This window comes from Lepisma saccharinum, chromosome 1, assembly GCF_977018435.1.
Source record: "Lepisma saccharinum chromosome 1, izLepSacc3.1, whole genome shotgun sequence".
In the NCBI taxonomy this organism is placed as follows: Eukaryota; Metazoa; Arthropoda; class Insecta; order Zygentoma; family Lepismatidae; genus Lepisma; species Lepisma saccharinum.
In genome coordinates, this window is record NC_139229.1 from 146,088,394 (window position 1) to 146,114,421 (window position 26,028).

The 26,028-nt window shown below is 36.5% G+C and overlaps 2 protein-coding genes across 5 annotated transcripts in view; both read left to right on the forward strand.

The window, feature by feature from the left end:
* The window catches only part of mRpS11 (mitochondrial ribosomal protein S11), a 46,751-nt gene extending 41,091 nt beyond the window's left edge, over positions 1-5,660 (forward strand). The window contains exon 5 of the mRNA XM_083124762.1: positions 5,381-5,660. Within this exon, the coding sequence (XP_082980888.1) occupies positions 5,381-5,488 (108 nt within the window). The 3' untranslated portion in view covers positions 5,489-5,660. The remainder of the gene's footprint in view (positions 1-5,380) is intronic.
* Positions 5,661-6,071: 411 nt separating this feature from the next.
* The window catches only part of Chd1 (chromodomain-helicase-DNA-binding protein 1), a 91,755-nt gene continuing 71,798 nt past the window's right edge, over positions 6,072-26,028 (forward strand). For all 4 annotated transcript variants that reach the window (XM_083139941.1, XM_083139952.1, XM_083139944.1 and 1 more), the window contains exon 1: positions 6,072-6,497. In XM_083139941.1, coding sequence (XP_082996067.1) covers positions 6,489-6,497 — 9 coding nt within the window. In that variant the 5' untranslated portion in view covers positions 6,072-6,488. The remainder of the gene's footprint in view (positions 6,498-26,028) is intronic.

Genomic DNA, 26,028 nt, shown 5'->3' on the forward strand with positions numbered 1-26,028 from the left:
TTACGAAGTGTCACCAATAATTTGGAATGGTCGCCCTGCCATGAATGTTATCAGTACGCAGTTCCCGTTGGATAGTTTTGGTTGATACAGGGTTCTGGAGTTCGAATATTATCTCGGAAGTTATCTGGAACACCATTGTCTTGTGCTTTCGAGTCCACTTCAAGACCTGGGTTCTGGAGTTCGAATATTATCTCGGAAGTTATCTGGAACACCATTGTCTTGTGCTTTCGAGTCCACTTCAAGACCCTTCTCTCTCTCAGCCCGCTGTTCTTTTCCAAGATAACGTATTACCTACCTCCTTTATTGTAGGCTGTCATCACAGTTGATACCGTGCTCCTTCCAACACCCACAAGGTTGGCTGTTTTCGTCACTGGAGCTCCATCAAGGTGTGCCCCAGTGATCATGCCTCTTTGCAAGCCGGAGAAGTCTGACATAACGGCGTTTGACATAGCAAAATGTTCACACACAACCCATATGACTGCTTCTGATACACTGATACCTTCGCCTGCACGTTCACTAAGTGACGGACTTCCGTAACATGCATCGCGGCTGTACTGGAAGGATGAATTTATAACCCATTTTCACATGGGTGTTTATATCAATTCGTCCACCACCTGTCTATCCGAATATACGGCCAAGCTGCGTGCTTCTAGCCGCTAAACAGGCCACGTTTTAGCAACACACTAATCAAATGAAGGCGCTGTGAGAGTGTGTGTGATTGTATTTGATATGCATATAGCAAATTGCGGAAGATAGTCGCATACGCCCGTTTCATATTTCCTCATAAACCATTTTAATTTTTAAGCTAGGGTTTACTGTTTCGTACCTCATTCTTGCAGAGATGGTATATGCTCCACATAACCTAAACTAAGCGTGATTATAAATGTGTGCGTTCGTACAAATGCATACATGTTCACCCAAGTAATTTTGAATATGTCAATTTCATATACTAGTTGGTATTGTTGTTAGAGTTGTTTTAATTTCACTTTTTCACTTTATGCTCGCTAATTGGGACTGGACCTAGAGTTGTGGATCCGAACCACTATGGACCTCTACGGGATATCGAATCCGGTTTTATATGCTGTTTTCTACGATAGTGGTATTTAAGTGCCACCGAGCCGACATTTTTCTGCATGTGGTGAAATTACCAGGTAGTAATATTTTTACAACCTCCCATCTGTTGCTATCCAACCCCCCAATAAAGAAATGTTTTTTATATACATTCATATTGGTAATTTCATGCATCTACTGCAAATAAAGTTTTGAGGTAAACTGAAAACGGGAACATTTTTTATTTATTTTCCCCTTGGGGAGGTGAAGGGATTTTTTTTGAGCCTGTACCGTAAAAGGTGCTAGCATATGCATATATTCATCATCGAGCAATGGTTCTTCAGTGCACTGCAATATTTGTACATTTTAACTCGTTGAGTACATTGGGAAGTGGCAGAGACCATGTACTAGGTTTTTTATAAATTGCCTCGGAATGTGTACTGATTGGGTTTTGTTCTTAAAAGCCTGGACTAATTTGACGTGGAAAAACTGGAAATATGCTCAGTTTTTACCTTCGTTTGTCCACTCGCCCGGTCTCGAAAAACCAGTAAGGCATCTGCAGAGGAACTCGATGCCCTGATCATCCAATGCAAAAGCCATTTGTCTGGGCCTGACCCTCAAGGGCTGTTGCGTTATGTGTACACTGTAGTGGAAAGTTCGTAGTCAATGCTGATGTCGCAGTACCTACCACGAACAAAAGAACCTTTGGCTTGAAGCTTTCGCGCATCTTCCCCTCCATCCATTCAACTAGGATCATAAGGAGGCCTCCTGTCCCTTTCCTCCACGCGCGAGTACGATGCATAGGAGACACGGTTCTGCGCTGGCTATCTTGCTTGAGGTCCCACTATATTTCCGTACTGTAATATGACTTGAGTACAAAAATTATAGTATTTTTCGCTGCGCCGAAGATTTAGGTTTTGGAATTTCAAACTAATAAAAATGCCCTAACTGCTTTTGAACATAATAAAGCCGAATCTCATTAGATTAGTCATCAGCCAAGAATTGAATTTAGCTTATTATCCTCGTATTAGGAGGTCGCAAGTAGCCCCAGTGCTGACGCACCCATCGATTGTTCGTTAACGATTTTTGATTGTCCAATACTATCTGCCAGTCAGTCTACTGCTTGGCATTCGTGTTTTGGTAGGGAGAATGAAGGTTAACTGTGTAGCCGATAAATTGATCTTATAAATTCAACTCAAGGTAATGTAGCTGACTCCCGTGGCGAAGATCATGCTACGACAACAGATGTTCTTTGTGAGTGCCTTCATCAATTCAATTCGATCATATAATCACTAATCCTCATCGTCGCGATTAGCTAAAAGTGGAAGAAAGTGACACCAACTAACAAAAATCAAATCTATGGTACTGAAGACAAAAACACATCTAGTACCAAAATGGGACGCACATTAAGTCTGGGGTGCAAAGCTCTGCATGCACAACGTGTATGGTGTGGTTCGAAAAACACCTCGTGTCAGTTGCCTCGTGTATTTTATGGTTCGGGTGGTACATTAAGTGGAACCTATATTTCAGTTTAGTCACCCTCATACATGTTATACTTGAACTAATATCTCTGTGAGCAGAAACGCCATTGATTATGAAACTTTCGTTTTAATAGTGCCTAAATTGTCTGATTTCAGTGAACCACTTACAGTTAGGAGACAAATAATTTTCAAAATTAGGACCATGTTATAGAAAGGACAACAAATGCTTTTCAATGAAACCATTGGAAAACCATACTTTGATTTCAATATTTTAAAAATGTAGGGAGGAATAAAACGATTAATTCACTCATACATAGTGTTGGGAATTGGGAGAAACATCGGTATTTTGAGTTGAATTAACAAAATTCACAGTAACATAACTAGTCTTACCCAGTTTCATTTATCACGTAGCTTGGCCACTGCAAGAATTTATTAATGATCTGAGGACATACGTTATGGAGTTTAGTCGCCCGAGAAGATATCTTCTCCAATGCCTCTACAGAGGTTGATTATGTAATATGTTAACTGTAATTTCTCGTGAGTCCACAGTAGCCGACGGTGGAGTGGCTAGCACAGGGTGTTACGAGGCCAGGTATCCTGGTTTCGAATCCCGGCCTGGGCTTGGGTGTTATTTGTGAGTGTCCCTTCTTGAGTCTCATAATACCATGACTTGTCCTCATCTTCGCGATTAGCCGAAAGTGGCAGAAAAAACGAAGTAAAATAAAAACACAAATCAATGAAGAGTCCACACTATTCTCTACTACTCATGAAGATAAAATATTATGCAGAAGATTTCTTTAGAATGAAGCTATTTCAAACATTTAAACACGGGACAAGAATCAGCCCCGAGAACTTTTATCAGAACAACGGAACACTAATAGGGGATACTCCAGTATTTTTCGGATCGTCTGGGGAACCTACTGAGTTGTTTATGGTTACTTCTGTCTGTTGCGTCCTATTGCGCATTCTTTGTCTTCAGCAGTAATTGTCCTTTTTATTTGAGCAGGTACATGAGCATTTACTCCAAAGTTTAAACACGTGATCCTTTTTTGGTTGAAGATCTCGCTCGAACGGTTTCCAACCTAGCCTTTTCTCTTTCATATGTCGGCTTTTAAAATCCTGTCGATATACATACATGGTTCCACGATCATGCCTCATTCATCTTTTATTCGTATCCAAATGGGATCATGTTATCACACTAGAGTAGGTGCTCCTTTTGCGGGCAAGTCCTCAACCTCCATATGTACAAAATTTAGCATGACCCCCCCCCCTCCCCAAAAAAGCAGTGAAATCGAATAGGTGCTCGGTTTTATCCATATGAGGGCGTGGTGTTTGTAGGAAAGTACTACCACATGTAACATTATTCCTCAATCCCTACTTGAAGATTTGTTTGGAGGGAAATATCGAGGTTCGGATTTCGCCATTAAATAGTCCAAATTCTCAAGAATTGCTCCGATTTTGTAAATAATCACAATTTGGAACTATTATTGCACTTTTATTAACCCTCAACCTTTCAGTGGCATTGTTATTGGGGGTGGGATATCTTTGATGGGATTTAATTTTTTGTTATTATAACCATGCATCCTATTGTTGGCGTTGTAGAGGAAGTTATGAAAGTGATATGAACCTGAGTATATATATGTAAACAATTAATAAAAAATAATTCCTGCAGTTACGGGTTAAGATTTTTGCCGATGAAGCTACCGCCGTGATTTTGTGGCATTTAAGCAGTTACAAATCAAAATGAGACAACGAGATTATGTCCATAGCGATCATAACCGAAAGCACTTCTATATGAAATGTAGTGCGAGGCAACAATTGTAGCTATTTCCTATTTTGTTGTGAATACTCTAAGGGCGATTGCCACATTTTCTGGAGTAATTGTTTCAGTATGGTTTTATTAGTAGCATTTATTATTATCTTAACCTGTCATACACTTTATATCAACGCATTCTGAACCAACAAACATTTCGAGGAAGCATTGGTAGTTGCCATTACTTCTTATGTAGCAATAGTGCACACGTGGCAATTGCAATTTTAGGTCAAGTTTGGTCAAGTTTGGACTATTGCTACAACATTCGAGGGTGATACGTCTATGGGGCGGAACTTTTCGTTTTGTAATTACAATGCTGATTTTATGTAAGATTAAGAAAATAACTAGAGATACATTTCTTTACGAGTATAGCACTTCGGAATATGTATATATGCACATACTCAGTTGGAATCTTCGTATTACAGCGTACTATTATTTGTTCTGAGGGAGGCAAAACTACACGACCAATTGTTGTTTCTTCCTGGGGCGTGTATCAAACGCTGCTGACCTAAATGACGTGCTTAAGGAAATAGTGGAATTTGAAACTCGAAGGCGATTATTTCAACCACTGAACACTTTATATTCGGGTCATGAATTTTATAATACCACTTGCGTTTACAGATCATAAATCAGTCTATGTGCACCATAGAATCGGTCCATTATAGTACATAGTTATACTGAAAGGTACAACACCGTATCAAAATCGTTACATAACTACCAAACACAATGGATCAAAACTAACCCCCCTGTTCTTCATATATGGAATAAAACTTTCCCTCTCAATATTTTATGAGATTTTTTCCTGTACCACATAAAAGTGTATAGATAATAATTTTATTTTTTTGTGAATATACAAGCTATGAATTTTGAACAAATTTGCCAGGGTTGGAAACCCGGGAAAGCTTCCTGATTTTTTAAAATATTTGTGAATAAGGAGTATCTAGTTAAGTGCACAGATGCTGATAGATTGTATTATTGATTGTACGTGTTACAAATTTTTGATGGTTCATATTTTCCTCATTTTGTATCGTTCCAGTCTTCCATCAAAGGACTACAGATGGGTGGATTGAACATTGTGTCTGTTACTGACTATACAAGGGTATCCTGGAATCCGCCTAGAGCTAGGAAGCGGAGGAGAATCTAGTCTTATTGTTTTTTTATTAAAAAAAAGCCTACTAAAGTGAAGATAGCAGCTGTAGCATATGAGCAAAAGGATTTCATTACACATATTTATTTGTTCGTTATGTTTTCATGTTTAATAACTTCAGAAGTATAATTGTACTTATGAACAAGGCCAATAAAGTATTAAAAAATAAGTCTTAAAAGGATTTTCTTGAGATAATTCATTCCTTCTTTTAGTGTCTTTAGTTACTGCAATGGTTGGTTACATGACGTTGATTTTTTGTTCATGCAATTCAGTAATGTATTTCAGGAGATACATGAGTAAAATAATACATTTTAAGCTTTCATTTGTCATCATTCTTGTAAAAATAGCAGGATTTTCCAGCGAGAAAAAATACTGTTTTAGGCGACAGTACAAAACTATTGGAGTCACAGTATAGGTCTACAAAATTATACATGAAATTTTTTGCAGATATTTTTCGAATATCTTATGGAAACCTGCAACTGCTGCCCAGGCGAAATAGCAGAGCATGAGCGTATTTTAAGGTGAATACGGCTTTGAAATGTGGCACGTAATTTGCGCAAAGCATTGTGGGTATAGCCCTTCGAAGAAGAAGGGAACATGGCAGAGGACGTCTGTGGCAATTTGCTCGTGTGATATTTTTTGAAGTGCAAATTAATTTTGAAATATTTACGCGTGTATTTATTTTTTGTATATTATAAAAGGACACATATTTTAGGGAAAAGGAAATAACAGTGAATTTGTGTTTTAGTTGTATGCTGAACAGAAGTATGCCGACTTTCTCTGGTCGAGACACGAGAGCGAAGGTGCGCAAGATGGCAGCCAACGAGTAGTGACAAAGTGGAAGTATTTTTTCGCAATCAACATCTTGGTGAAGTTACTTTTGTATTGCGTTATTTCAAATTGCATAAAAATAGTGTTTTTAGAGCTACGGAAGGAGATAGTACGTCTTTTGAAGTGGGAAACGTAATGAGCACTTAGCTAACGTCGACCATCGAAGATGCGTCAGGTACGATATAATATTTTTAATTCTTGCTTTGCGGCTTTTATTTCATACAATATGTGCAATATTGTTACTAAAACATGTGTTATAATGTTTCGAGATATGTTTTAACTATTTTTTATTAATCACTTAACGTTTTTTCGTAATTTTTCCATTACGATTTTCTGCTTAGCCAGTGCCTCGAGTAAATAATATTTTAAAATTAAGCAAGCTAATAATGACCAAATAGTGCTTTACTATCGATTAAACACAGTTTAGTAACTATCTTTGGCAAAAATTGTTGCAAACATGTTTCACTTTTGACGAGTTTTTAAGATTTTCAATCAGGAATCTAGTGACAACAGGCATCCATGCTATGTTGTTTACATATAAAAATGCATGATATTTCCCCTTAATAATGTGTGTTCCACCAAAAATTGTCTATAATAATGTTCTTAAGAGTTTATTACATCTGTACAACCTATAAGTTTAAATTTTTAAGATAGACCCATTTTTGCAATTTTAGCATAAAGTTTACCTTCTGGAGTTTCCTATGATGGTATCCATATTGGAAAAGTTGTACACATCATGCCAGTACCTTCGAGAATCCTTAAACTTTGATAGTAACTTGTGTGTTATTGATATCTCTTAATAAAATAATATTTTTTTCAATCAACTGGGAATTAGGCTTAAAAGTGAACAACAACACTTATATATTGAGTTAACAAACATCATTGGAAAAAATATGTAGCAATAATCCATGCCTATCAAGAGACCAGAATGAGGAGCAGCTTTCCTGCTATGAATGAAATGAGGGCCATTAATGAAAACTAGGCAGATCTATTGTGTTGTTATCAATCCATAATGTGAATTATTTTGCAGTCTTACATGTGTTCAAGTCTTACCAGTACTATAAGAGTTAATAGCTACGATACACACATTTGTGTATACTACTATGCACTAATGAATTTATTTGGATTGTATTGCAGTTAAATTTGTATGGAGCAAATGAACCTAAACGTAAAGGGGAGGGGGGTTGGTAGAAGGCTCTTTGTACTAAATTTTGTATGATTTCTTTTTCTGATTTTACTGGAACATTTTGGTTAGAGCAAAATTTAAAGTTGACGCTAATGAACACAATTTGAGTTGATGTTCGTTGTTCAATTAAGGATTAGTGTAAAACTAAGTCATTGTTAAAAGCAGAATAACAATTTGGTTTGCGATATTTAGATAATGTGAACAGACAATACTGGGATTAATATACTTTAATAGCTGGTAATGATTTAATATTGTAACTGCAGTTTTCTAAAATGTGATTGACTTGTGCAACAGGAAACAATTAACTCATTACTATGATCATTCTAATCAAAAGTAATTGAGAGGATTTTGCAGAAAGTTAACAGCATCATGCCTTCAGTAGTGAAAAATTAAACAAAGAACAGTTTTGTTTTATCAAGAATACTACAATTTTTTCATTTGAACCTACTACATTATTATTTTTGATTGACTCTATATCACAACAATAATGTGAAGAAAATTGTAAGTTCTTTTTAGCGAGGAATGCATCAATGTAATATCTTTATAAAGGAAATTTGTTAGCAATGGTATATACATTATGTGTGTGCACTGCTTTTCAGAGGCTTGCAATAATGTAGAATGAACATTATTTGTACAATATCGAACAAGTACTTAGAGAAAAACTGCTAAAACTGTCCAGTTTTTTGTTCGTATTTCCAGAATAATCTAAATCATTAAATAGAAGAGATTCAATTTTGAAATTTTAACCAGTGATTCCTAGTCTGGATTCAATTGCTTGTAATCATGGTTTCCGATACCATAAGGAACAGAATATTCTGTCCAAGGTACATTTGTGTTGTCAGGCACATGATGCATGTTAAAAATATGATTTTGGATTGAACACACATTCGAACAGAATGCTTGCCAGGTGCACCTGAATAAATATAATTTAACAATATTTTATTTAATGCAGTTTACCTGCAACATTATAATTACAATCCATGCATTCAAGGTAAAACATTTATCACTATGCTAATAATAGTCTAATACAAATATACAAGCTATCTATTTACCAACAAACAGGGTAGAGACATATCGTAAACTAAGGTATTGTGGAAGCTGTAATTTCGAGGTAAAAATTTTGCATGCAGATTTGTTAATTTGACAAGTTATTAACTACTATAAATATAGTTTATATGTTGCTTCATTGAGTTAGATATCTCCGATTTAAAACTAATTTCATTCATTTGTGCTGGACTCCCTTTGTAGTGAGAAACAATGATATCCAAAGGTTTAAATGCAAATACTGTTTTGAGGATTCATAGAATTCAAGAATTTATACTCAACTAAATTACACTTTTCAGGACTAGACAGTACTTCCATGGTAAAAAGCATGACAAATTATATATATATGCCACTTGTACAAAAAGCAAATGACAATGAACATTTCGGCCCTGCATGTTAGTACACGTTCTGTGTTCAACATGTATAATGGAACTTGAGTCATGTGCTAAATTTATTGAAGGGGAAGAAGTAGTTAAATATATCACTGCTTGTTAACATGACCCACATTAAGGCCGAATCGCACGGAACTGGATTCCAGTAGGAATGTGCTAGTTGGAGCTGGACTGGCTGCCCATCTGCTAGTTTTAGCCTCTCACGATACTTGTCTGTATACTTTTGTTCCCATAAGACATTGCGCAGAGCAGAAAATCTTTGAAGATACATTAGTGATTTGAAGAACATTGTAGGAGAATTACTGCCGTTATTAACAATTAAAAAAGAAAGGTATTTACTAGAAATTTGCTCGAAAGAATACTGTAATCAATGAGTACTGAACAAGCTTTTAACTCTGGGTATGCACATTCATACATGAGATTCACAGGGTTCATTCATATAAAAAGGTGTTCGACTAAATATGTCTAACATTTAATACACTTGTAATAATAAGGATTTTAATTATTGGCTAATCATATTTGTGACACACAAATCTCATCGTGTTTGCATAAATACCTAAAATAAATTAACTGAACACTAGTGCACATAATCTCTGTTACTTTTTCTTTCACCGAGAAGCGAACGAAAACAACCAACACACTGAAACTACAGACAAAAAAACTGCTTGGCTGTTCCACAGAATCTAGTCTAGGGAAGCTAGTTGCAACTAGAACATGGCCTAATCATCAAAACTAGTCAAGCTGCCAGCCCGGCGGTCATGATTTCCACCCAGATAGCCAGTTCAGCGCCAACTAGGGCATTCCTAATGGAAATCCATTTCCATGTGATTTGGTGTTTAGTTAATGTAATTAGTGCTCAACAGGATGCCCCTGCTGTACAATATAAACTTTAGTAGCAATGGCATTTTGCATATTCATTGTCTGTTATCTATATGCCATCATTATTTTCTATAATCAATTTTGACAAGGGTGTTAGAATGGTCCCCCATTATGTACTTTACCCATAATTCCATTTAAACATGATACGAAGCAAATACATTTTGTAGAGTACGTTCTACATGATATACCAACATAACTGGCCTCTTGTTCTGTGCCCATGAAAGTTGTAACTTTGACTTTTCTTAATACAAACCTCGAATTCTAAAACATTTGTTCAATAGCTCAATTTTGTTTAATACTGTAATCATGTTGAGCTTAAAAGATAATGCATGTTCATAAAGATTGCAGAATGGATTGAAGCAAGGGGTGTTTGTTGTGGAACCACATGATCTTTTTAGCAGCGGCATATACAGTCTCACCCTTCTGGGTTGTAACAACTCCCATTAACTTTCAGTGGGATTATTACAACCCAGATGTGTGTGGGACTGTACAAGGCAACTATTTTACCCGTTCCATTATAAATTGCAGTGGGGTGCACTCGGTGCCGGATCTACAAATCTTGCCCCCCCCCAAAAAAAAATATTACAAACTCCCTCTACCTACCATCACACACATACACTTTATATATATATATATGGCCGCGGTGGCTCAGTCGGTGACGCGTTTGACTACCATGCTAAAGGTCCCGGGTTCGATCCCCGGCCTGTTCAAATCCGGGAACTTTTCTAATGTTGGAAGCTGCCCCGGAGCCCACTCTGCGTCGAATGACATGGGTACCTGGGGGAAACCCTGGGGGGTAAAGGCAGTCAAGGGCGTGATGCTGATCACATCACCCCCACTCACGACCGGATCAAGAAAGTGTGTGGCATTACCCCCACACCCCTATACACCTTCATGGCATGGTGCTAAGCACAGGGGAACACTTTACCTATATATATGTAATGTGTGTGTGTGTGTATAAACATATAATGTAGCCTGTGTGTGTGTGTGTAATTCTTGATTTCATGTTCACAAAGTCACATAGAAGGGCATACAGGGTGATTCAAAAGTCCCTTAACACCTCCTGTAAAAATAAAACAAAAGTTAGGCTGGATACAATTGGTCATGATAGAAACAGGTTAGGCTTAGGGGGAACCACATGGCTGTCTTCCAAGCGGACGTCCGCCATATTGAATTCAACTCAAAATTTTTAAATGGGAAGGGGGTGGTGTGCATAGGTGTGGATTTCTTCAGAGATATGGGGGAGCCCAAAGTGAAGTAAAGCATAAATACTGATTTCTTTCTGTTTGTGACGGGGCCCAGGTTTTTTTTATATAAAGTTGGGACCTTATACATTTGAGTTAACCTTTGAAGAATTTTAATTACCATACCTAGCTTTGACAACAAATCATATATATGGAGGTAGAACGAACTTTATTAGCTGGAGAAAAATATCACTATGCTACTGTGTTTATGTAATTATACAGGGTGAGCAAAAAGTTGCGGGACTCAGCTGAGGATTTTTTCTTAGGTATTTATTTATAAATTCAACAGATTGAAATATGCACAATCTAGAATGTATTTTCCTGTATTCAATAGTACGTCTTGTTCCTGAAATTTGCTATTTATTGTTATTACTATTATTAACATAGATCTTAAAGCGATATTAAAAGATAAGATAATAAAGAAAACAAATGCAGAAAATGAAATCCTGTACAGGATCATCGGGATACAGTCTTCTCCACGTTTCGACACACAAAGTATAGCTCTTCAGCTCATAGTAAGCCTCCAACAAAGCAACACGCTTCTCACGATTAGAAACAATCTTGCACTTCCCGGTCAACAAACAGCCACTGCTGCAGTTAAAACGCCGGCCTCGCTTTCAAAATAGGCCCCTCTCCTTCCCGTGCGAGTTTGGTCCTACGAAACGGAACCAAACTTTAAGAATGATTTTTCTAAATTTTCAGTCCGGCGAGTTTTCGCTCGCCCTGTACAACATAATACTTTACATGTAACTTTTGGAGAATTTGATTATCATATTTGGTTTATGATACTTATTTCTACAATCCTATAGTAGTTTAATATCTTCACACATGTTTACATAAAAATAGAAGGCCGAAGATAAAATGTTCATCCAGGCGAGGTCGATTTTTGGCACCTCATATGTCCAGCCCCCCCACCTCAACTTTCTACTCTGATCCCACTACTTTCCACCTTCGGCCAATTAAACCATGACCGTGTTGTATATTTATGGTTTTCAATGCCGTAATGTCAAACAACGTGTATATTGTACAGTTGGGAGCTGAGAAGACTGCGAGTGCGGGATGATGTTCGGGGTGAACGGAAAGGAAGTGTGGGGAGGGTAGCTTCGACTTGGTGTTCAATTTTTCAGTGTTGCCAGACATGCAGAAGTCCCTGTAGGAAAGGGTGAGAATCTGATAATGGAATCGGGACTTACAGTGTGAGGTGCAGTCTGGTGTTCGGAACCATTCGTGAACCTCCACGGATGATGTCAGCCACGGGACATCTCAAAGAGCAGCAACAGCGTAGGAATTCACACTTCTTCAATGTTTTCGGAAATAAATTTGTTTTAAAAATCGAATGAATGTTCTGGCGTGTGTGTATAAGTAAATGTATATGTATAGAGCAGACTATATCTAGTAAACTGGGTCGCTGAAGATTAACTATCAATAGAATTAACATGCACCGAAAAGCGGGAAAGCCGGCTCGGGGGGTTGAGCAAAGGTTTATTCAGAATTTTTTATTTGAGGGGTGTAAGTTTGTGTTTATGTGTGTGAAAAGGTATACTTAGAGCCAAAATGACAATAAATTTGTCCTTTTATAAAAATTGTGTGGGGTGTTAGGGCGTAGTTGGTGGATAAATCACTGTGGGCGAGACATTACAACTTCATGTTCCATAATCCGATAGTTGCAGAAAAGCGATGCTACATACCAAAATGTAAATACAAATGAGAGAGAAAATGTACTACCCTGCATAAGTTAGAATTAATTGATCCATGTCCAAGAAAGAAGCATTAACAAGATGCTAGGAAATACACAAAAATCACGCACATACCCTTACTTTCTTAGTCACGTTGGAAGCAGATTGCTTTGATTTGGGAAGTTTTACTCCATTATTAGCATTGATTTCACTTGTTACTATGTAATATGTTCCATTCATTTGCAATGCATTTTTGTACCATGTCTTTTTTATTTATGCCGCTGCCACCTTGAAAGTAAGACGAGCTGGCTGCACACGGCGACAACAGGCAGGTCAGTTTCGCATTCCTCAGCCTCGCAGTCTTCTCAGCTCCCAACTGTAGGTTCATAACAAAATAACAGTAGTCTCTTAGTTTAAATTGCTACATGATTTTACAGTATACATTTGTCATACATACATTTCAATTATTTTTTCTCTACACAAATCCAACTCTTTATGAAACAAATATCCACATTTATGTAATCAGAAATTAGGATTTGGCTCTATTAAATCAGGGCGTCCCAGTCTGGCACCGTCGAGGTTGGTGCCCGAGGCAATCGCTTGGGCCTCTCGGCCATTAAGCCCCCCCCCCCTCATACACACACACACACACACACATATACATATTTATTCTTTTGAACGTTTGTTAAGCACTGGTATAAATATGTAACACTGCAACTTTCAGCCACATTAATAGAGTATGAAGTAGCACACACATGTTTACAGATACATGTAAAAAGAATAGTAATCCTGATTATATAAAACACTGGCATATTGAAAACAGAATATTTTCAACTTCTGCTGGACATTTCCGATTGAAACAAAGGTGCCTATTTTGCAATGGACTGGCTCATTCAAGAGCATGAAGACTACAGTATTCCCATGCTTCTTCCTCTATTCTCACACATATTCATTTATAATATACCATGCGATTTCCTTAATTCATTGTCAGTTTGAAAAAGGTAGTAATGAAATAGTAAACGCACAAGAACAAGAAAGACCCTCAATCTAAGTGATAGTCCCAGAATATTGATTCTGCCCATTTCAGGGCAGAAACCTGTGTAATTTCCCACCTGTTGTGTGTGAAGTTTCTGTCTGCAAAAGTTATGTAATATGTTGAAAGTTATACATTGGCCCCCTTATAGGGGGGGGGGGGGCTTGATCCCCACGGTTTCTGCGACCGTGGTGATGTGATATATACACATGACACGATTTTTCTCACACCTGGAAAATGATATATTTGTTACAATCATGCAGTCATAACTTTCTCCTGATTAAAGATAGGTTGAAGAAACCTTCACCGCTGCATTTCTTGAGAAATTCTAGTCTGACTACTGCCTCCATGGCACGGTGCCATACGCACAGGGAACTTTACCTTTACCTCTATATATTGTATTCATTTCTGTACCCCTGAGTAACTACATTTATGTTTTACATACGCGAACCCTTTACTATGTCAATGGCTGAGGCCCCCCCTAAAGACTTACTTGTCACAGGCCCCCACCGCACTGCGGGGTTTTGCGGCTTGTAGATCCGGCACTGTATGCACTGAAGAAAGGCCAGCCAGACTAAGTACTGCTTGCGTAGATTTTTCTAAAATTCTCGCTGAATATTTTCATGTAATTGTTGCTTACTGCATGTTCTATGAAAGTATAGTGCTTTGAAAATCATCGCCATGAATCCCATTCTCAATAGCCCCATCTAGTTTGCTGCACTTTTTGACTCTTTGCACTGAAGCATCTAGTTGGTTGCACGGTGCAACACCGAGTCTAGTTCGTTGATTTGTACTGCCTTCCGTACTGATGTATTTGTGGTGTATGATCACGTGGTGCCAACTAGACGGGGCTAATGTTTTTAGTTTTTTTGCCATTCTTCAGATGAGATCGAGATTCTCCATTTGCTTATTTCTTGCAACTTATCCCTCATTGGCCTGCATTGTTTTTGTGCATTTCATGCAGTAAACCACCAGAAGGGGAGGGGAATTGAGAGTGTTAAACTCTCCAATATAGTTCATATCCGTGAAGAAGTTTTCTCGGGAAATCAGCCAGGTGATTTCCAGATAGAAGATGAGAGTGACGTTAGCTCTCGGAAACCTATCCGGAAATCATCTGGCTGATATTCCGAGAAAACTTCATCTCAAACTGCCAGGAAACCTTCAAAAATTAGTCCCTATACATGTAATTTGCCTTGTGCTCAGAATGAAGGACAGATACCTTTTAAGAATGGTCGAATAAATAATTAAATTTCACATTCTTCTGTAGGAGTCTTAGTACATATTTCTTTAAAGAAATTAAATGATATATTCATTAATACAGGCTGTTTTATTTCACTGACAGAGGCTTACAGTATGTAATGCTTTGATAGGGTAAGGAACTCTGGTACCCTTGGAGGTTATTGATTATAATTTACTTTTCATTATTTTCAAATATTACCATACTTTGGCACAAACATTGGCAAATATGAAGCACCACTATTTGCAGTAAATGAAGAAAGCTAAAATTTCCTACAGAAATATCATACTACAATGAAAGAAGGTACTCGTGTCATGTTCATTTGTGATTGATGCTCAGCAGACAATGGGAATTTTGAATGTATGTATGAACCTTTTGAATAGGTAGGGGCAGGGATATGAGAAACTAACAACTCAGGTGCAAGCCTCCCCCCCATTTTTTAGGGGGTCCCGGACATGTGGACTAAGCGAGTCATGAATCCAACAGATAAAGCTGTACATTTTGAAATGTGACCTTCAAACATCTAATTTATTATTATTACAAGGTTGAATTAAATGTAATTAATTCTTGTGCCAGAGTGGCATTCCTAAAGCAAGCTCAACTGGTGACATGCAATACAGTCTAATATGCATCCTACTCTACCATATTGGCTAGCAAGAGTGATAAAAAGTTATAGTGCCTTCTTTATATTCTCATTTGATGATGCACGTGATACAGTAAACACAAAAAAATGGAAACATACATACTGTACTCTCATTATTTAAAAAAGAAAGGCAATGAAAATTTCCATAAGTGAACTCATAATATTTATGTTTTTTAGCATTTGAATTTGAAAATTGAGGTGCCAGGTGTTAATGCTAAAGGGGACATGGTTGAAATTGCCGAGACATGCAGAGTTTCAAGAACACGTGTTTTAACTGTTGATGTAATTATTAACAGATACAAGGGTCGTTCAAGGTTGATCAAGACTTGTATTTGAAGGAAAAGATTGATACTAACACCAAACTATGTGAGTTTTTCAAGGAAATCCCCATGAGCATCCAGGCACCACTGCCATCATTGTGTCAGTTCCCTGAGTCTTTAGCGTAGAATGAAGGTGACTGCTGTCGTAGCCACTGCACAACAATTTCTTCCCTCTCATATCCTCTTTAAGTGGCTCAAACAAATCTGATAATCACTGGGGGTTAAGTCAAGAGTGTAAGAGCATGGAGCAAGACCCTTTTGGAGAATGTAGCTGTCAAATTAACCATGTGGGCCCATGCATTGTCATGGTGAAGAATGACATTTTCAGACAACATCCCCGGTCTTTCCTTGCAAATGGCATTACATGCGGCACCCTTCATCGATGTGCAGGAGTACTGGGCATTAATCATAACCTTTCCCCAAAAAAAAAACCCACATAAAGGACACTTTGCATGTACCATTATTTGTACACTCTTGCCCGTGGCATCGTTTGTTCTCCATACCGTGCTTGTAATCTTCTCAAAATTTCAGCTGGCTTCAGGTTCTCCTTCATAATGAATTTGATCATACACTGCTGCTCCACAGCTACAGACACTACTTTGGCCATTGTTGCTAACACTACTGCGCATGCGCGAACTACTACATCGGAGCAAAGGTGCAATACTCATGAAGGATGAAGGTACATCCTATGACAGTTTTATCGTTCTCCATCTCTTTACCACGTTTTTATTCATAAATGTCTCGATCAACGTTGAATGACCCTTGTACAATTCTGTATTAACTTTCCAACTCGATGAGAATTTTTGTACCGCCACACCCTCATCTTTCAGACTCTTTGTACATTCTAGTCACAGATGTTCACTGAGGAAACATACAGTAGTATTAATAGTTCTTTCTTCATATGAACATTTATTGAGATGAATCAATAGCCTGCAAACAGTTACGTACATCACCACCCCATTACTTTTTATGGCAGAGTGCTTAGTATAGTGTCCTTTGGAACCAAAGGCAAGAGATTTTATTGTATTTGGGGCATCCAGCATTATGTGTTTGACATTTTACACATAAAATGTAAGGTTCTAGACATGAGATTGGATTAAAATATTCATAATGAACTGATTTCATAGAATTAGCAGACACCACAAAATACTTCACGACAAATGAAAAAAAAACTGAGAATGATGACAGTCTGTATGCATGAAAAGCATTAACAAAAATGTGTTACGTGTATGATGTTTTAAAATTTTACCTAAGTTTGACTTCATTTGTCTGAAGCATCTAGGCTACAGATGATATAATTTGCATATTTTATGAACAAAATTACTATGCATTCACAAACATTTGGACCTTTTGCAATTAAAATAATAATTTTCTGATTGATTGATTCATTTTATTTACATGGAGTAAAACCACTTTTAGTGGAATGCCCCCATTTGAACTTTCATCTGCTACGTCAATACAACATTCATCCTCATTGTTGTGAGGGTCCTAAAAATGGCACAAAAGCAATGAAAATTAACAAGAATGACAAATTGCATCATAACATTTAATGTGATTTGTTTCAGAAAAAAATCTGTAATTGATACTGGCTTATATCTGTTGTGGATAAATGTTGGAAGAACCAGCTGACCAATTAATATAGGACCAACCAATAATTTCAGTTATTAACCATAAATTAATTCAACAATTAAGGCTTCTAATTTTTTATTTAAACATTCAAAACATCTGTTGTATAGGTACGCAGCACATGACAATTAAAATTCCTAAAGGCAAGGTTTCAATTGTATAATTCTGATATGATGTATATGCATTTTTCAACATGAGTCGAATTTCATGTGTGTGTACAAACCCATATTGAACATTTTTAAAAATTACTTGCAGCATTTTTTCTGCAGAACTTTTTTTTTTCATCATCCTCCTCCTATATCTTATCATTGGGTAAGTAGGTACACATTCATCTGATATTCTGTCAACTAGTAGTGCACCCTTTCAAGAACTTTATTTAATTCTACAACAAACACAAATGTTACAATCTCAAGGTAATGGCTATAACTATACTTTACGCATAAAAGCTCTAATGTTTGCTTTGTTTCATGGAACACATTTTAAAAATGACTTAATGCTCTGGACTTCAGCAATTTTCTTTCAAACTGTTTCTTTAATATACTAGTCTACAGATGTTCATTGAAGTAACAGGCATTTTATGCTTATACTCTTTTCTTCTAAGTTTTAAGTCCTCTTTATGCACATATAGGCCAATAGGGACTGGATCTAAAGTTTAAAGTAGGATCCAAACAACCATGCATTGTGCCTCCACTGAGGTATCGAAGCTGGGACCCCTTGATTACAAGGCGGCAATATTACCACTGTGACATCGGGTTTATGCATAATACACTAGCATTACTGATATAAAGTATATTTTGCAAAGGACATAATGAAATTTATGTTTATTATAAAATTCATGGAAATAATAAGATGAATGTGGCCACACGGACAATTCGCAAAGACTTAAATGATGATAATGCAATTTACATAGACATACAAATATAACAAGTTTATTCAGATGCACTGTTATAGTTCCTCACAATTTGTTGACACCTGTCCTGTTTTTAACTTATTGAATTGCAATGCTGGCAGACTTATTTGTAGCTAAGTCTGACATTTTCATGATTTGCTACCAAAATTGCCATACTTCATTTAAGTTTTAGTGGAATTACCTCCAACTACTTTGTTGATGTAATACTTTGCAAATTAGTACTTTTTGCGGTAACACTTTACTATACCTGAGACAGATTCCTTCAAATTTACAGGAGAAAGTACTTACGGAATTCATTTTCTGGAGTGTTGTTGATGTTCCGGAATGTAGTTTTGGTCCATTTTAATGCGAATCCATGTGGTTTTATACAAAAATCTCTCTCCAACGTGCTATTTCTGCTCCCGCCATTTCGAAAGGAGGGCTAATGGAACGTAACCTAACAGGCCTAACCTAACCTAGTAGGCATACCTCGTCCCCGTAAGTAAATAAAAAAGTCAATTTAAAATTCCTAAAGTGTTTTTAATGTTTAAAAAATTATTTCCGACGTGCTATTGCTGCTGCCGCCATTTGCTTTCTGCACGAGAGCACAATACCCAGTACTCGTAAATGTAAGAATTATACATTATTTTCGTTACAAATTCCATTATTTCACCTAAATAAGTGTTCCGGAATGCAGAATAGTACGTTACCAATGTAAAAAAGTGCGAAAGAAATCATTCCCAGGTGTCTCAGGTATAGTAAAGTAGTACCCTTTTTGCAACACTTGCTTCCACAATGATTCCCAGTATCCAGCCCTTCTGTACAATTTGTGGCAATTATTATTACACAATATGAATCATGACCACTTAAACTATTAAAAGTTAAGGGAATAGTAAATACATTATGACACTGACAGTATAGAACATTGATTTGATTTGAATTTTAAGTTCACTTTATGTACAGGTAGGCTAATGGGGATTGGACTTGCAGTTTAAAGTGGTACCCGAAGAAATATCTATTTCCACTAGGTACAGAGCCTGTTGATTACAAGGTGACGACATTGGCACTAAAATTAGGAATGCTGCAATAGATAATCTTAACATTAATTAAGATACTCACTATAAATATGATCAATGTGGCAGTGGTTGAGCAAATTTTCCACATGAGATGAGAGCCTGCCTATTCATATATCACAATGTCTTTTAACCTTGAACATACTCATTCTATGCTTATAGCGAGCTTCATTATGTAGTAATTTACTGATTTTGGGGGTATTTCTTTTCATTAATATCCATTAACCCTGGCCCACCAACCTTTCTTGTGAGGAACAGTGTTACTAAGCATTTGTCTGGTGTTATGTAATAATATATCATAATGGATGATAAAATATGCACATGAAATGCTATGATATACTTCTACTGCCTGCCAATGTGTATTCAGAGTCCTATTTGTACCATTTATTAGCTAGATGGTCCATGCTTTTGAACAAGACAATTATATAAGGCCATTCTCTGTAGTGCATTGGATTATATGGACAGATGAATGCATGCACAAAAATTGCTATTTCCTTATTGCAGGCCAGGACATGCTCGAGTGAAAATACAGACTTTTTGTTAAGCAGTAGTGACTGGAAATAGTTGTAATTAAAAGAAATGATGCATCATAACATGGACGAATGCTTGGTAATCCAAGGTTAATTTGTTTAAGTCCACTTTATGCTGAGATAGACTAATTGTGACTGGACCTGCAGTTTAAAGTGGGATCTGGACCACTGGGTAATGTGCATCTACTATTTATCGAACCCAGTATCCCTAGATTATAAGATGACAGCATTACAACCATGCATCACTTTGTTTAGGTCTCCTGGTTGAAGGCATTGATAGTTTAAAGACTGAAGTATTTGTGAAAGCACATTTGTGTACTGTGCTAAAGAACATTTCAGTGTTGTTTTTTTTTCAATAATAAATTGCAAGTAGTTCAACACCAAAATGGATCCAGTGAAATTTATTTCAGAAATATAATTGTGGCTAAATATAACTTTATAGTTTTTGAGTTATTGTAATTACCTTGTTATGCTACTCAAGTTCCTGTACCTAAAAGCATGTTCAATATGATAATATAATAATATTAGGAACATTGCTGCTGTCTTGAGGTACTTTGGATTTGAGAAGCTAATCCTTTCATAATGTTTCAGTATGGAATCTTGTCAGCACACCATTTTCAGTTATGCCCAAAATAAAGAACACACCATTTTCAGTTATGCCCAAAATAAAGAATAGGCTATATGAAACTGTATAGACCAGCCAGAAACCAAAATTCTGACTTTACCTCCATGCAATTTTAACCCTAAACTTGTGAAGTGCGGTCTCACAGACCACTTGAGGTTCTAGAAGTTTCAGATTACCACCTTTCGTTCAAGCTAGTGTCGCCACCTTCCATCTACCTTATGCAATAGTGTCCTTGGCCCTCCTCACAGCATCAGTTTCTCGCCAGCTTATCGCGTGTAAGGAGTGAAGCTTTTTTTATTGCCAAGTGCGGTCTACCTGACATACCTCACAAGGAGCGTTATGGCGAGTGACGTGCAGTCTTCTATTATAATTAGAAAAACTAAAAATATTTTTGAACTCCTTTTGCTTTCTGTACTTAAATTGCACTTAATAGTTGCCAAATATATCGTAAAAGGTTATTTTTTGTGTATATTTTTGACAGTACGACAAGTGAATTGAATATGTTCACATGTATAATATTTTTTTGTAGATAAACAAACTAATGAATATAGTAGCTATATAACTTACGTTCTGGCACTAATTGCTGTCAAACAGTCACTAATACCCATAATGTATTATTCTTCAATATCATAAAGTTAAATTGGTAATTTATGTTGAGGCAGGGGTGAAAAAATTCATCAGAGGGTTCTGACAGACGTACCTCACAAAGTGTGTTCCAGTATAAGCACATCACAAGTTAAGGGTTAATAAAATGCACCCATACCAAATCAATGAGTCATGGATTTGACAGAAATATCAAGGTGGATGCAATTAAAAATTTTGACCTTGATGGTCATTTCAAGGTCATATTGTAGCCCAAAAAGTAAAATCTATCATCCTAATATGCCAAAAGAAAGGTATGAGAAATATGTCATGTATGTATAAAATGAAGGGTTTAGAAGAGACAAACATTGTGAATCTTGCATGTTTTATTGATCCATTATGTTATGTATCATCTTTTTAAGATAACATTCTGACCTAAAAATACCCATTATGGAAAACTGTGCGTTTACTCACTAAAATATATAAAAAATAAAAAAAAGTTAAAAAACTTACGTGAGTGAGTATAAAAGTTTTGCAGACGACGTTTCACGAAGCTACGCTTCGCTTCTTCAGGTCACTTATCCTTCAATATGGTAGTACGGGCACTCATCATTTAGATTTATTTCTTAGCCTACATGGCATTTTTAACTTCAGGTATTTTTAATTCCATATCCTATCACCCTTTTTAACCTAATCCTGGATTTCTTATGTTCTTGACGAAGTATTTTAAATACTGATAAGTGACCTGAAGAAGCGAAGCGTAGCTTCGTGAAACGTCGTCTGCAAATCTTATGTTCTTGACGAAGTATTTTAAATACTGATAAGTGACCTGAAGAAGCGAAGCGTAGCTTCGTGAAACGTCGTCTGCAAAACTTTTATACTCACTCACGTAAGTTTTTTAACTTTTTTTTATTTTTTATATGACCTAAAAATAGTACCATACCATTTATCTCTTCCATACTTTTTTTAATGATCGATTGATTTAGGATGCAGGTAATTTTTTTGAAAGCCTTTGTGCTTCTTCCCTGATCTGCTAATAAGAGGTTCTTTTATCTTATTGAAAGTGTTTAATGCCTGAAACAACAGAAATCATTAAATGTACATAAGTCTGCAAAGTTATTAAATTGACACGAGTCTGCATAATTACTATAAATTTGTGGTACACACATGAGAACCATGTGTTTCATGCATGCACATTATGAACATACATGTTTGTGATATTATCATGATTATTCATTTCAAAAGGGACTCCCTAGAGAATTTAATAATGGTAAGAGTATCTGCTCAAATTGTTATAAAACTTCCTGTACCATCCTACTACAGAGCTAATGTCCCTCCCATCCCACCATATCAACCTACAGGGTGTAACATTTATCATGAGATCATTGAAAGAGACCACAGAAACTATTTGGGTAACAGTTTGTTATATTGGAGACATATTTCTTCATTCTTACAGAAGAAACTACTTACGGAAATGAGTTTCTCCAAGCTTTCCAACGTTCGTCGAGGTATTTTCTTTCATCGTGTAATATATTTGACCGGGAAATCATGTATTTTTCAAGAGAAATATCTCACCGACGCACAATTGCCATTGCTTTCGCTACATGAACTGCATGCTGCGTACTTTTGATGATGTAAGCCCCTGTCAGTGTTTCCAACCCCTTTTTTTCACTATGCTTGCCTAACCTAACCTTATCGGAAATGGTTCGTGGGGCTATCCGTCAGCTACTCATGCATAATTAAAATTTTCACACGTGACGAACACGATAGTAGGTATTTTTCGGTGAAGAAGATTGGACACACTGCATACCCACAACATGAGTCAAAATGTGCCTGCCATATTGTGTGTTACAGAAGCGAAGAAAGGAATAAAAAAAATCACTCTGTATGTGAAAAATTGTGTTTGTTTTCGTGTAAAAAGCATAATGACACCTTGAACTATGTTCCGTAATACACAATTGGTAAGTACGAACCATGGGGAACAGAAAATATCCGATTTTAATGTGTCTCCGATATAACAAACTGTTACCACTATTTGTTATAGAAAGTATGTTCTATTCCAGCAAATTTGTTAATTAGATTTTGGAAGTTCGTAACACTATGCAATTTAGTGAATTTATCATGAATGGCCTGTTATGGTATGAAGTTTTAGATTGTAACAGAATATTGTGCTTTTCAAGGAAACATCCTGATTTAGCATTAAAAAGCTAATTCTAAAATGTAGCTCTTCTGATTTTTGTTCTGCCCTGCACACCACCTTTGCAATTGTACCAATTTCTTGACATAAATACACATTTAGATCATCAGGTAGTTAAGGTAAACGTCCCTAAGTTCGACAGGTTAAGGAAAATGTTTGCAGTTAATTGCTTGTAGTGGCTTTCGTATTTCATAAATGCGAGTAATTATTTTTTTGCCTTAACGTTTAAAGATTATACTTTCACCCAAAAAGTATTTTGCATTCCAACAGTTATGTTACATAATTATTAAAAAATCAAAAAGTGAATCCTACAATATGTCCCTAAGTTCGACACCCTGTCCTTAATTTCGACAGTTTGTGTACCAAAATTCGACACCCCATTATATCTCAACATCAGACACTAAATATGCAGATGTTAATAATACCAATAACTGGTCATGTCCTTCTATTGGCATTTCATTGTATTCAACTAAATTTACAGATTTATCAGGGCATGAACTGAACAAAAAAAGATTTGTTGTTAACCCCCCTCTTTTATGCTCCACAAAATTTTCAAATATTAACATGAATTACTTACCATGCCAAAGGCTAGGTACATCAAAGCAAATAAAACACTGAAAATGTTGATTTCGTTTATATTACAACTTTGAAACATAGTTTTACAGGGTGATTCCCAATGGTGTATCAAAAACAAAAAATACATTTTGAGGACTAACTGTAACATTTACTTAGCCAAGCCTAGATGCTAAGGAACAATTGCTGTTGGTATCTGGGATATTGGTAACATTATATATAACACTAATAATTAATTAACATAAACTTTAAACAAATGCAAAACAACTTTCTGTCTGAAGTTAGGTGTGAGTCCTCAAAATCAAAGACCTAACTCTTAGACATGTACTTTTTTCTTAAAAACATATCTGACCCTTTCCCCGTTCATTACCAAATCTGGCAACTCAACACGACCAATAATTTGAGGGTCTGACATGAATGAAACATTACTTTCATTGGTGACAAATTCCTTCTTGGCCACATCAACACTCTTAAGTCCAATCACTTTCATTACATCTTCCAGCATCTCCTGAACAACACAGACGTAATTAAATTTTGATGCATTTCTTTTCCCCCCTAAAAATTCCACAAAAATGAAATGCCCTTCTTTTACATCACTTTCATCGACAATCTCTAATGTCATTTCATCTGACTCCTCCTCTTGCCAGTGAGATTCACTTTTTTCAAAGACAGTGCACTTTCATCTGAAGATTCTGAGTCACTCACATCTACCCATTTCTTTCCCTTTTTGCCTAAACTCTTTGTCTTCTAGTTCTGTGTAGCAAGTTTCTTCAGCTCTCTAGCTCTTTTGCTTCATCTACTTGATGCTTTTTCTCCTCCTTTGTTAGCAGTGGTAGCGTCATCGCCTTGTAATCAAGGGGTCCCGGGTTCGATCCCCAATGCAGGCACATAATGGTTTGGATCCCACTTTAAGATGAAGGTCCAGTCCTGATTAGCCTTACTGTGCATAAAGTGAACTTAAAACTCAAAATCAATCCTCCTCCTTTGTAAAGTATTTGATCATTTAAGGAGATGTAATCACAGCAGGCAGTCTTTCTCTTTGCTTTCTTGGAAGGTTTTTGAACTTGGCCAAATGAAACTAAAGTAAGGAACAAATTAAGCTGAGTTTAATGTAAATTAATTATCAAGCGGCTCAAGTGTACAACCTTTGTTCCTCGATGTTTCTGCATTGTAAGTGGCTAGAACTTAACGAAAATTGTTCGTTTTTGTACCAGAAATGCAAAAACAATCACTTAAAGTGAAAATGACGTGTAGAATTTGAGATTTCCAGAGCTTTGGGAAATTTGGAACATTTCCCACCCCAACCCAAAATATTCTGTCCCACACACTCCTACATTTTTCACAAAATCGTAGAACAAGGAAAATCGTGTACTGTATGAGGCCAAATTTTAGTTCTGTGTAATATTTATCATTAATGAGGCAAATTTTGCAACATTTTCGCAGAATTGTTAAGAACATTAAAAAATCGTGCACAAGATAAAATTTTCATCATTCAGCTATTTAATTTGCATGGAGTTTTAGTTCAGTTTATCACATTAAGCCAATATAAACACTTAATTATAACATGACATTTTTTGGTATTATTATTGCAATTTTGTATAGTTCAGGTCCCTCACAGTTAGTGACGAAAGGAAGAACGAGTGATTTCATGAAAATAGCAATGACACTAGAGAGAAAAAGTATGCAAAAAGCCCAGAAATAACGTTTCAGGGAATGTCCCAAAATTCGACATGCACGGCACCAAACTTCAACACCCCCCTGTCGGATTAATGTTCCAATTGCCGTAGGGCAATGAAACTGGTATTTTCATGAATGGTAAACAAAATGCCTTTCAATGCACATCAAAACCCAACATTGTGTATTTTCGAAAATTTCGACACTTGTCGAAATTTGGTGCACCATCCATTTTTGTGCTCATATGTTCGACACCCCCCTTATTTTGTTACATGAACAACCT